Consider the following 12,442-nt stretch of genomic DNA (forward strand, 5'->3'; position numbering starts at 1 on the left):
ACCAACAACTTTCATAAGGAGAACTAAAAAAATGTCTGTGGGATTATAAATAGTAAGAGGCACATGCTTTAGGACAGACACTTTCCTGTTAAACTTTGTAACAGCATCACACCGCAAACAGAAACTCCATTTACCTCCACTGCATCAGGGTTATTTTCAGAGAGGGTTCCTCTCAAAACCTGGAAAAGTTAAACCAAAACTATCTGCACGGTCCGATCCCACTGGAGTCGAGTCAGAAATCGTTAGTTTCCTGTATTTCGGGGTGAACCACCTCTTAAACAAATAGAGCATTAACAGAGCTGATGTTTCACTTGCATAATCCAAAACATCCATTACACTATGAGTCACGTCTCCCGATCCAGATGTTGTCTCCTAAAACACATTTCCCTGTTTGCTCTCATGCTGTTTTACCCTCGCTCGCACACAAACTTATTCCCACAAGCATTTACGTCTTTTCTGGTCAGAGCAGACGTGTTCAGTGGGGGGGGGGGATATTTCCCCCCCACTGGCTGTATGGCATCGTCCTCAGACACATTGACAGGAGCTCAAAGCCGAGCGGCTGATGAACGACACGCTCCACAGGGCAAGCACTGCACGGCAAGGGCTCTGCATAGAAATGTTTATACAGTTAACTCCGTGAGATGCCTTGAAAAGTTACTTCAAAACTTGTTGTGGAGTGAATAACAGGGATTTGAGTATGAAATAACTCTGCCCCGCTGAGATTACCATCTCTTTACACAACCACATTGTGGTTTGTGAGGTTAATGGAGGCTTGTAGCCTTGGTAACGTGATTTCAACACGTCCGACATGAAGCCGTGTTGGTGCTTTTTCCGAAACCGAAGCACAGACTCGGGAGGAATGACACTGGAATGAATGGCCTGGTCCGTCTGGTGAAATGGCCGACATGTTTGTCCGCATGTACACTTGAGTCCATTTCGGATTGGCTGCCAATTGGAGCAGGGGCACGCTGTTTTAGGATCGTATTTCACTCTTCCCTCCTCTTGTCTCCTGACTAAACTGCCCCTACATCAATTCACATCATCAGGCTGCGGCTGTCTGCCCAGTGGTCTCGCCGAACCTCCGGGGACAAGTTTGCAACAACAGCTCTTGATGTCAGACCAAAAAAGGGGTAGTAAGAATGAGGATGAAGATGCCTAACCATGTTTCATTATCCCCCACTCAAAATGTGACTCGCAGGGAATTGACACAGACTTGCACTGATGTTTTTTTACGACCTTCTTCAGGTTTGTTGAGATAGACGCCACCATTGCTCACCGATATGCTGGAGGATAGGAAACTGGTACATGGGCCGGAAATGAAACCCACTTATTTCCACAATTTTTCACAGCGGTGCATGTTTCCAGTCTTAGTGGTGGACGATTCCTCTGTGACCAGGAGCCTGCAGGCTTGAAGATATTAGACTTGCTTCTCCTCCCTCCCTCTCACTCCCACTCATTTTTTCCATCCTGTAATACACCTTGAGACAGGGTGCCTATTCATGTACAACTTGCCGTATCAGGAGATGCATTCTTTATGGCGTACCACATTTTAAAGCCCATATAAACTCCCCACAGAGGGACACTATCCCCCTTGAACATGTGTCCCAGATAATTAAAAACATACAATACATTCAAAAAAATAAAGTGAATGAAAAAACAAACATTTAATCCCCGAATCATGGTTTTTCTCCCTAAACCACAACACTCTTGTGATTTTCATCCACATCTGACAATTGTATTTTTATCTCCTTATCCAGAGTTGAATAAACAGTAGTCTTCTGTCTGAAAGATGAATTGACAGTCTTGATAGCTGCTGTATATTCCACTGAGGAGTAATTACGGTAAGTAACTGAAGTGTTTGGATCGCTGCAGAACTGTATAAACAATCACTCTACATAAACATTTTGAAAGCACAAGGAAATAGATTCATCCACACGGAGCCAGGAGACAAATTCACCGCATAATGCCGCATTTCTTCAAGTCATTATGAGAACCAAACCACCAATTTTTCATTTGTTATGTACGGAGGTTTGACAACACGTTTCCCCTTCTCTCCTCACTCCGTCTTAAACGCACACAACACACACACACACACCGTTTGGCAGGAGACACAGTGCAGGCATAAGTGGAAAATGGCTTGACTACTCCTCTTTGGGTTGGGGCAGTGGGCTCGGGTGTGTGTGTGGGGGGGGGGGGGGGGGGGCCTCAAGATGTCTGACATGTTTCTGCAGGACCGCAGGCCACTGGCTGGCGCGGAGCAGAGGGCTTGCGGTGGGCTGTTTGTCTGCGTGAAGCTGGCATGGCCTCCCCGTTCCCCTGCATCTGTTCCCCATTAGCAGAGCCGAGAGTATAAAGCAGGGAGCTGACAGGGGCTGGGAACAGTCTCACTCTCGTCTGGATCATGGGGTTTACTATCTGGCTGTGCGTGCTCTGTCTGCAGGCGAGTCTGCTGTCACACGCTCTCGACTGCTCAGGGGCGACTCAGGGAGAGTCTTGTCTCGGCGGACAGACCGCAGACGAACAGGTAAGAGACCACACCTCTAATGGATGTGATAGTTAGGGAAGGACAAGGGTGTTCATTAAGTATCAGTCGTCGTCTGTCAAGTAACTCGAGGGGTAAGTGCAGCCTGCCTAAGTCTATTTAAATGCTGTTTACTTGACCCAAACTATATTATAACTAGCACTTAAATGAAATGTGTGCATAAAGAATCTTAATTTTTTAAGATGTTCTCGTTGTAAGGCTAAACAGCACCTTATGGGATGTAATCTAGCTGTGAAATGTGATTCGTCTCTCATTCTAGATTAGTTTGACCACACTGAAAGAACAATATAGTTGAGAATTTTCTTCCGTCTCTTTTATAACTACAATCTACATCTCCTCTGTCTCACAAATATCTTCTTATTTTAATCCAAGAGTTCAATGTAGATTTAATCAAAGACATCCTGTGGGACTCTAAGCTAAAAACAACTTTTAAAATCTGTCAATGTTTCTTTCAGTTTAAGTTTAACTTTCAGTTCACATATAGATTTGTTCCGTTTTTTGCTCAGACAGAGTGCGGTCAGTGTTTATACACTAGCTCGGGTCAGAGGAAGCCAGTACCGCCACTGGAATTCAGTCTGACTTCTGTTGTGACGATAATAGTGGTCAAGTGTGCGCCAGGATGGCAGCAGACGTGTCCGGTCTAACCCTGACCTGGGGAGACATACTGTATAATTTATTTTTAACAGAAACAAAGTCTTATTGTAATGGTTTTTACAGACATAATGCTTCAGCACCAAAAATACACCCTTCCGTGGAACAAAATCCTTCAACTGCCCTTTTTTGGCTTTTCATGTGGCTACCAGCTGTTATCCTTTAAACTTGTGGTTAGCGTCCTTCTGCGGACAGCGGACAGTCCTCATGTTCTGTCCAAAGTAATCACCCTCAGCCGGACAACGGATTCAACAGCTGCAGTGTGGGAGAGAGGAGGATTTTCACCCACAAACTAAAAGAGCTGGAGTTGGGACTTCTGTTCCATCTGAGGGAGTTTGTGCCACACATGCCTTTAGCTGTGCTTTACTGTGGCAGTTATTTCTAATCTAATTACAGCGCGCGCAATTATGAGTTTCGAATGTGGTGGTAACTAACTAATACCAGGAGGCAGCATCTCGAAGAGGCTGGATTCTCTTGGGTTTGCCCGTTCCGCCAAGGTCACTTGTGTTTGTAATAGCACGGAACACATTAAATTAGAACAATTTATGGGGGTTGTCTTCAACCAAAACGAAAACCAAATGGACTGTGGTTGGTGTTGATTGATATCCCGACCACGCCCGCACGCATACAGACCATACATCTTGATTTTTACGAGGTTGACAAGTCCCAGGGGATCGCACCTCTGGAACCCTCCCTCGGAAAACATGCAGTGCTTGGTGACCGGGGTCTTTGGCTATTTGTGTGTGTGTGTGTATGTGACATTTTGTTAAGCATGTCAATATGTCTTGTTTGTCGGTGGAATTTTTTTCCAACATAAATCTGAAAGAAGGAGGCTGTTTGATTTTGTTCTTTTCTCATAACCCAGGGAGAAAAGTACAAATATACAAGCTACAGACTCTTTGACCCTCTTCTCTTTCTCTTCCTCTTCTCAGTATGGCGATGAGAAGCAGCAGAGGGCAGTACCCTCATCTGAAGGACTGGTAGGTTACCACCACTCCATTTAATCCATCACAAGGTTATTGCTCCAGTCTTAATCCTTAAACTCCTCTGCGAGAAGGAAACACTGGTGTTGGAAATTAAGTAACCTAGGATATTAAAGCCAGGGTTGGTAATCCTGGAAAAGTTAACGAGAGCAGACCACACTTTGGAGCAGGCGACCAGTACATCCCATCCCCTCCCATCAGCCCTCTGGACAAAGTTAGACCCCCCAACCCATAAAAGCACATTGCGCGACAACAGCTTGAAGAGTTGCTTGATTACTTCTGGCTACCAATTCACTTAATCAATTCACTCTGATTACTTTATTTATTGATGACTATCTGGACATGAAGAGAGTTTCCATAAACTAGTAATAGTAAAAGGTGCTTAAGAAACAATTAACCAACCCTTCCTTTAAGTGGTGTGGGTAGAGGGAAAAAATTTAAATAATTACGTGACTATGTAACCACTGGTGATATGAGGAGATTGTGAAAAAGCTGGAAGTAACACAAGTCAATCCATTGTACACACTAGCAATGTATGAGGCCCGGCAGCAACATCACTTTCATATTGAGCTCCTAACACATTCAATCCCTCGACACTGAAAACTACAACAATCACTGTAAGAACATCACAAATGATTCAGAGGCAAATATGTTGTGGCTAATGTTGTTTACAGCAGAATGGAAAAAGAACATGAGGAGGAAGTTATTATACTGGAAAATGATTTTTCAGAGTTTTGTTTCCACACTTTTATAACTTGGGGGGGGGGGGGTTTTACATCACTGATCGAATCGAGGGCCTGTATTGTTATAAATGTGCTGCAACGTCCTAATTTGCGAACTGAAAGCTGTTGTTTCTCAAAGTGACAGTCCATTTATGAGGGAAACGAGCGGATCAATAGCAGCGCTCCGTTTATGTGGGGATCAATGAGAAATGCAGGTTGTGGAGGGGCTACACTTGCTATTCTAATTGTTTCAGTTTCCTCCTCTAAATGCCGGATTTTACCAATAAAATGTGGGAGAATGAACGTGAGGAGGACGGGACGGAGGAAACCAAAAATGACGCGTTTGCTCGGTTCATCCACCACAGACTGCATCGCACGGAGCAGACGTGCAGTTGACGACTTGTTGTTTCCCTCTGTGGTTGTGGATGTGGTTGTGACTGTGTTGTCCCTGCAGGTTCTGTTCAGACGTAAGAGGCAGTTGGAACGCAGGGGTCCCACCCACCTGAGTCACTCCAGCCGGCCCGGGGCCATCTCTGTCAAAGGCTTCCCGAACACTCTCATCCAGGTAAACCACTGGTGTTAGTCACACAGGAGTCAGAGTGAGCGAAAGCCCAATGCTTAAAGCAGTGGCTGCTGTTCACCAAGATCCAGAGAAGTTTAAATCGTAGATTTAATTATGAAATCAGAGAATAATATTTATTATAAACATGCCACACTACAGAGGCTCTGGGGGATACTGGTTTACAGCTGTCGGAAGAGGTGTGTGTGTGATTTCCTAATTAAATTGTGTGTATTAAAATGTGCCTTTAGTTTCTATTAATCCCTATATCATGGTTTCTTAGGCTGACAGGTCCAGACGACACTTGGTTCAAGCTTCAAATAAGAAAAAGAAGCGTATATCCCGTGTCGGCTCTTTGTCGCTCCTCAGCAATGACAAGAAATCAAACCCCTTACAGGTAAAGTCTCCATGGCAACCCGTCGAGCTGGATGTGTTGGAGTTAAAAGGCATCTCAGTCGGTTTTATTGGATCCATTTGATGTACTCACCAGTGTAATCTGTTTAAATTAATGTTTGAAAATAGGCAATGTAGTTTTTGTCTTACAATGGAAGTCAAATGTGTCATAATACTGAAATACGTGGATATCCACAATTTAGTAACAATGTCCTACACATTGCTGTGGGTGGCGCTTTCCCTTCCAGGTGATCAGAGCGAGGAGACAGGTGATGCCCGACCCACCTAAGAAGGGCAAGACGGAACGTTCTGGGGCTTTCTCTGTCCTGGTGCGTCATTTTATAATATTTATTCTTCTATATGCAAATATACCACACGCTCGATGCATTATTTATATTTACTTGTTGTGTTGTGTGTTCTCCAGGGAGACCCACAGACCGAAGAGAAGACCCGAGTCAAGAGAAGCATATAGGAGACGAGTGCTGGGAAATAAAAATGCTCCTGACAAAGACTGTGTCCACGTTTTAGCAGAAAACAATTAAACATAGCTGAAGATTTGTGTGAATGTGGAATAACAGCTTTTATGTGTATTTAGATGTGTGTGTCCAGAATTACTATTTCTGTAGTTTACAATCATCAGCCAGGTACTTTTTTATATGCTATTTTAAGTTTCTAATATATTCCTGCATGTTATCACGAAAAGATCCAATATCAATATTCTCGTCCGGCACTTTGTTGTAACCTATTTAATCACAGATTCCTTAGAGATCGGGGGGGCTATATTTTTGCAGAAACATTTCTTGTGTTGTTGTATCAGTTTTCAGAAAAGAAACGTTTAGTAAAAACACATGCTGTAAAAGTCTTTATGCACTTCTTTATGCTCCTTCTGGAGTCGTCTCTATAAAACGGGAGAACCGTTTTTACGCCCTGAGCTTCATTAAGAAATCAAATTGTATAACAGCTCAGTCTTTCCCTCGCTCATTTCCCAGAATAAGAGGTTACATTTCCCACACGAGGGTCTGCAAAACTACCCATGACTAATTCATAAAAATGAAGTATGAAGAGATTGAAACACCACTAAGTCCCTAATTACAGATGGCAAGTGCTACATGTACGGTGCCTGGTTGGCGAAGATGGCAGCAGAATAAACCACTTTTCTACAAGAGGGCCACTAATTCATTTACATTACAGCAGACAGGAGCAAATAGCCTCTGCGTGTGTGTGCGTGTGTGTGTGAGAGAGAAAAAAGCATCTAATTGTAGCCCAGAGCATCTGTTTCAGGAGTCAAACTTTGTCTATTTTAACATCCTGTGTCACTTTAATACATTTGGCCAGGAAATGAAAAGCAGTAGGGTTTGAGTATTTCTGCAGGAAGCTTAACATCAGCATATGCACAAAATAAGATATTTGTGGGCTGCTCCTCATCTGGGTCTCTACCTATTTATTTACAACAAGATCGGATTCAACAAATTACCTGGGTAGAATGCAGCTCTTTGCTGTGAGGATGACCTCAAATTGTGTTCAGGCCCACCCAAAGTGAAGCCACCACAAAATCCCAACTCTGAGGCAATGTGACGAGGAAAATGAGCATGTGTAAAAGAGGAAAGGAGATCTAAGTGAATGGAATGACTCATCCTCGTGCTCGTGTAGCGATCAAAGCCCCCCGCTCGTGACGTAGGTACGCACAGCGCACCGTGTCATTTTTATGGTTTTATAAACCCAAACATCAGGAGAACGTTATTTATAAACATGCCATTTTCCCTGAACCCCATCACCGCTGCTGAATATGCCTCGGCAGCTCGCTCTAGGGGGGAATATCAGGAAATGTGAGGTCCTGAGCTGCTCGCCCATCTTCAGATAACCCTGATTAGCAGGTTATGAGCCGTCTCTGTGTCATCCGGTTGACAAACCCCAACAGGATGCCATTCGGATTTCTCCGAAAGAGGGACACACATCAAGACCAAGATCCTGTTGCTCCTATTTAGAAACAACAAGAAGGAGACAGCCCCAGCGTACTCCCCTGTCATCATCTCTCTCCCTTACACACACACACAACTCTGACAGCTGCCAGCAGGCTATCACTGACTGTACCCTAGGGCTGATGTATCCTGGGAAATTCCTGCTTAATGACCTGATGGAATAAGTGTATCCCAGTGTGTATCAGCTGTAGACCATGCACATGCAAACAAACACACACACACACACACGCACACACACACACACACACACATACACACACAAGGACGTACACACGCAAAGACACATCCCCCAAATGCAATATAACCACACACATACATTATAAATAGAAATCAGCCATAAGAGCCATTTATTCCAGTGACGTAAATGATGAATCAAGATTGAGTCTGCGTGTGTGTGTGTCACCATATGTGTGGTCAACACAAAGGGAATCCTTATAGCTGCGATTCAGCCATTGCGGTTGTGTAATGGTGTGCGGTATTGTTTCCGCTCTGAGCTCGGTTCGTTCATCCTCAGGAGAACAAAGCCGGTGATAAAATAACCTGGAAGCCTTCAATCTATAGGACTGTGGTAGGAAAAAGATGCAAGCCTAGTGATGTGTCAGACGTTCCCATAAAAAGCTCAGTCAGGTTAGTGCGTAGTTAGTGGCTTATCGTCAACATCCTTTTCAAGCAGACGACAAACCACCACATAAGTATTAGTTTCTTGTTGCGAGGAGCATCATTCCCCAAACAACATGCGATGTGGGAAAAGACAGTCACAAACAAGCTCTGCATTAGGAGTGGATAGAGGTTTGTTATTGAGGACACTATGTTCTAATCCGAGATAGGAACCTAACTTCATGTTTTTGTTTTAAAATATTAAGGATAAGTCGTGTTTATGCAGCTCAGGTCTTAGATTTCTGTGTTTTTAGCCATTATCTGTTTTGACAATTATCTGTATTGATAAATTTGATTCGTTAAGATAACAGCATGTACAAGAACATTGTATAAACTGTAAGAAGAGGCAAAGCGCTTTTCCCCTTGTTACCAGTCTTTGTAAGATAAGTTCTATGACACTGACATATTCCGTTAATCACGATGAAATACATTACAGCATCTATCCAGATAAAATGAGTTTGATTATCAGGCCCAAACAGTTTTTTACTGTGTGATATTCAGAGACTGCATATAAAGATGGATGATGCGTCTGCACTTCCTCCCACTATCCACAAATGAAACCAAAATATCCTGAAGAATGAACAGGATCACATGTTTTTATAGCATCAAATAACCAATCAAAACACTTTGGAAATAGTACAGTTAGATACTTCAATATGATAATAACTATATAAAATGACAAATAACTGAATTGACATGTATTTTGACTTGATAAATTTGGTCCAGGTCCCATCACCTAATATTAAGGAGGCGGCGTTTCTGATCTATACTGCAGCCAGCCACCAGGGGGTTATCAAGATGCGTTAGGCCTCACTTTCTGGAAGCTGTCATATCATCCATCTTTATACACAGTATATGATGACACTAAACAAAGTGTTATATGAATGGAAGAATAATGATTTCTTTGTGATCACAATAAATGCAAGGTATTCCCTGCTCTAGTCCTGAAATGTCTCTCCTCATCCCTTCTCTGTTTCCACTGACCTCAGCCCTTGACCATGTCTTTGGCTCCTTCTCTTCATCTCCTGCCACTTCCCATCAGTTCAGATACTGTCTTCCTTCACCTCCTGTCACTTCTGTCTGGCCTGACATCACCTCGTCCAAACAGTCTTCCTATGTCTGCCTGTCAAAACTTCTTCTAAGTGCTGTCACATCCCTCCGGCCCTTATGAAGAAAAGGCAGAGAGGGACAGAAAGAGAGAAATGCTTTGTGCATGTATGCGAGCAGCAATTAGCTTTTCTAGGCCCTGTCCGCTTCTTTTTATGAACAAAGCCTTTGTCTGCACATCCAGGGGCAGTCTGCCACCTGTAACCCCCTCATTTTGTCACTAAAAACAAACGTCAACCAATTGTTTCACAGTCTCTGATGACATCCAGGACACACTCTGTGTTTATGCCACATTCGTACAGTGTATGCTTTAGCTTGTGGGCTAATCATTAGCTGCTAATGTATTACAGATGTTACACATGTTGCTAATTTTTTACACTGGAATACAAAAGCCTCATCACCATAAAATAAAAGGAATTGAGAAACAGCTTAACGTAGTTTATCTTGGCTTAAAATATGGAAACAGGTGGAAACTATGCTCCGTCTCATTTGGATACTCCTATTCGTGTGCTGTGCAGGAAGAGTTCAATATGTACCTACTTGTGCAACTACATGAATTTCATTTGGGTTGTGTTGTCTGAAAACACCGCTGTTGTGCATTTAATGGAAAAGACAATTGCCACTGTTAGTTCACAGACTGCAAAATAAACACAGTGAACATATAATGGCGTCTTTCCAGCAACATTTGCGGTGCTCACTATGACAACCATTGCCAACAGTTGCAGCTCCTCTGGTAAATATGTTGGTTCTGGAGTCTTTACGAGTGGATAGGTATTCAGTGCCTTTCATGATGCAATAGTTATCAGTGTGAAAGAAGTCGTGCCCCAGAAGTAAAAAGTGTAGGTGCAGAGGAACGTCAAATGAGATGTATTTTACGGATTAAACAAATGAAACACAAGATAGTGTTGTTTCAGAGATGCCTGTATTGGGTTGATATACAGCGCTGACAATAATTGGAGAATAACTATTTATCTTATCATAATAACTGACTTCGAAATTAACTACCAAGTGTTTTTTGAGTTCACACAATGTGAAATTTTGCTGTTGGCTGCTACGGCCCTGGCAGCCCTGTAGCATCAGGGGCCTCCACCTCCCTTGCCATTAGCAATTCACAGTTAATTTAAACCTCTCTGATTTAGCCACAGCAATTTTTTTTAATGACTCAAAGAGCTGATGAGCAAAGCGGAGAGAAGAAGGCAAGATTGAATCAGTTCCGTCTGCAATTCATCTACGTGGCTCTCCCCGGAGAAGACGGATGCCTGCTGAGTAACTGCCATGGGCCAATCTCTGCCCCGCTCACAACATTAGAGTGGAAAATACTGCTGAGTTTGACCCGCTGCCCACTGTAGGTGCACAGAAAGCTGATTTATTAAGAAGGGAATACTTGCAGACAGGTTGAATCAATTTTACAGATATAGATTAGCAGGACAGAGGGGGTGAGCATTTAAAAAATATACCTTATCTCAAAGAAAAAGTCAAAGAAATTCCTCGCAACTTCGCTTAAGCAATTTCCATTCAATCAGAATTAAAGGCTTGGTGTAATTAAGTCGCATAAAAAGGGACAAAGGATTAAGAGAGAGAGAGAGATGGAGGGAAAAACGGTGAAATGGTGCAAGGCTGGTTTGGGTCAGCCTGAGTCAAAGGAGTCCTCCCACTCCTTCTCCTTTCTCTTTGGTATGATAAAAACGTTGTTGCAAGCTGTGAAGTGGACAGGCTTGTCAGTGGAAAGACGAGCTGCAGAGGCAGCACGGGAATCAGGCAGGCAAGAGAGGAATTCCAATCAGCCTGGGGCAAGATGGAGCTCCAAAGTTGAGAACTTCTTATAGAGGCCGTGACAAGCATGCGTCCTTGGACATGAGGCATCGGGAGGGAGGAAGGGAGGGAGGAGCAGGCTGGAGCAGGATAATACAGGATCGGGTGGTGCCAGACGCTGGCTGGAAATTACACGCCACCTTCCAGCCACCACCTCATTGACTCGGTAACCATTCATGAAAGTTACAAAGTCTCTAAACTGGTGTAAATGGTGTCTGCAGATGAAAACAAGGGGAGAAAGGAACAGCACATTCCTCTGTTACATTCCTCCGCGGCGGAAGAGTCACGGCATCTCTCGGCCAGGAAATGTTGTGAATTGGGAAAAAAGAGTAGTATAGCACATCAGAGAAAAAAGACTGGAAATATTTTCAGGCGTTTGCCTTTCACACATGAAGAAGCTTGTGCAGGTCAGACATCATCACAACAACAGGAAAATGTCCATAGCATTCTGGAGGCGGGACATGACATATTAATCCCTCAGTGGAAATCACAGTTTGTTTTGTTGACAGCACATTGACGCTGGTATTAGTCCTTTTTCGTCAAAAGCTCTCAAATTTCATTGTTTTCCAAGTGGACACCTTCATCAGCATCTACGTGTACGACACGTGCCAGGAACACCATCAAAATGCCCACTCGCTCAATGTGAATCCTCATTGGCATTTTCCTGCTGCGCTCTCACATGGACATGGATTCACTCAGACATTCTACCAGGGTGCTGGCAGGACAAGTTCCAGGAAATATCCTGAGCAAGTGATTTGGTCATTTGTGTTCTCAGTCTACAAACCACTTCAAGGCCTGGTGATGAAGAATAAGAAAATAAGTACTTTTAACTTGTGGTCAAAAGAGACAACTGCTTCAAGTCTCCCAGCAAGATCTCGCGTGTAGACTTCATTTTAAACAGCACAGAATTACTTCTGATTACCGGGAATGACTTTGTCTTGCAGGATAGAGCAAACTGCTTACAGAAATCCTTTATGCTTTTTCATTTCTACTTCATCTCTCCGCCTCCATATCAGTAATCCTCATCTCTCTGTTAT

At 43.4% G+C, this 12,442-nt stretch overlaps 1 protein-coding gene across 1 annotated transcript; it reads left to right on the top strand.

Moving 5' to 3' along the window:
- Positions 1-2,272: 2,272 nt before the first annotated feature.
- Positions 2,273-7,004, top strand: si:dkey-12l12.1 (uncharacterized). Its single transcript, XM_062379684.1, has 6 exons — positions 2,273-2,524; positions 4,126-4,173; positions 5,353-5,463; positions 5,741-5,854; positions 6,099-6,179; positions 6,275-7,004. The coding sequence occupies exons 1-6, from the start codon at positions 2,402-2,404 to the stop codon at positions 6,320-6,322; spliced, it is 525 nt and encodes a 174-aa protein (XP_062235668.1). The 5' UTR covers positions 2,273-2,401; the 3' UTR covers positions 6,323-7,004.
- The last annotated feature ends 5,438 nt before the right edge of the window (positions 7,005-12,442 follow it).

The sequence above is a fragment of the Platichthys flesus genome, chromosome 21, assembly GCF_949316205.1.
Source record: "Platichthys flesus chromosome 21, fPlaFle2.1, whole genome shotgun sequence".
Classification (NCBI taxonomy): Eukaryota; Metazoa; Chordata; class Actinopteri; order Pleuronectiformes; family Pleuronectidae; genus Platichthys; species Platichthys flesus.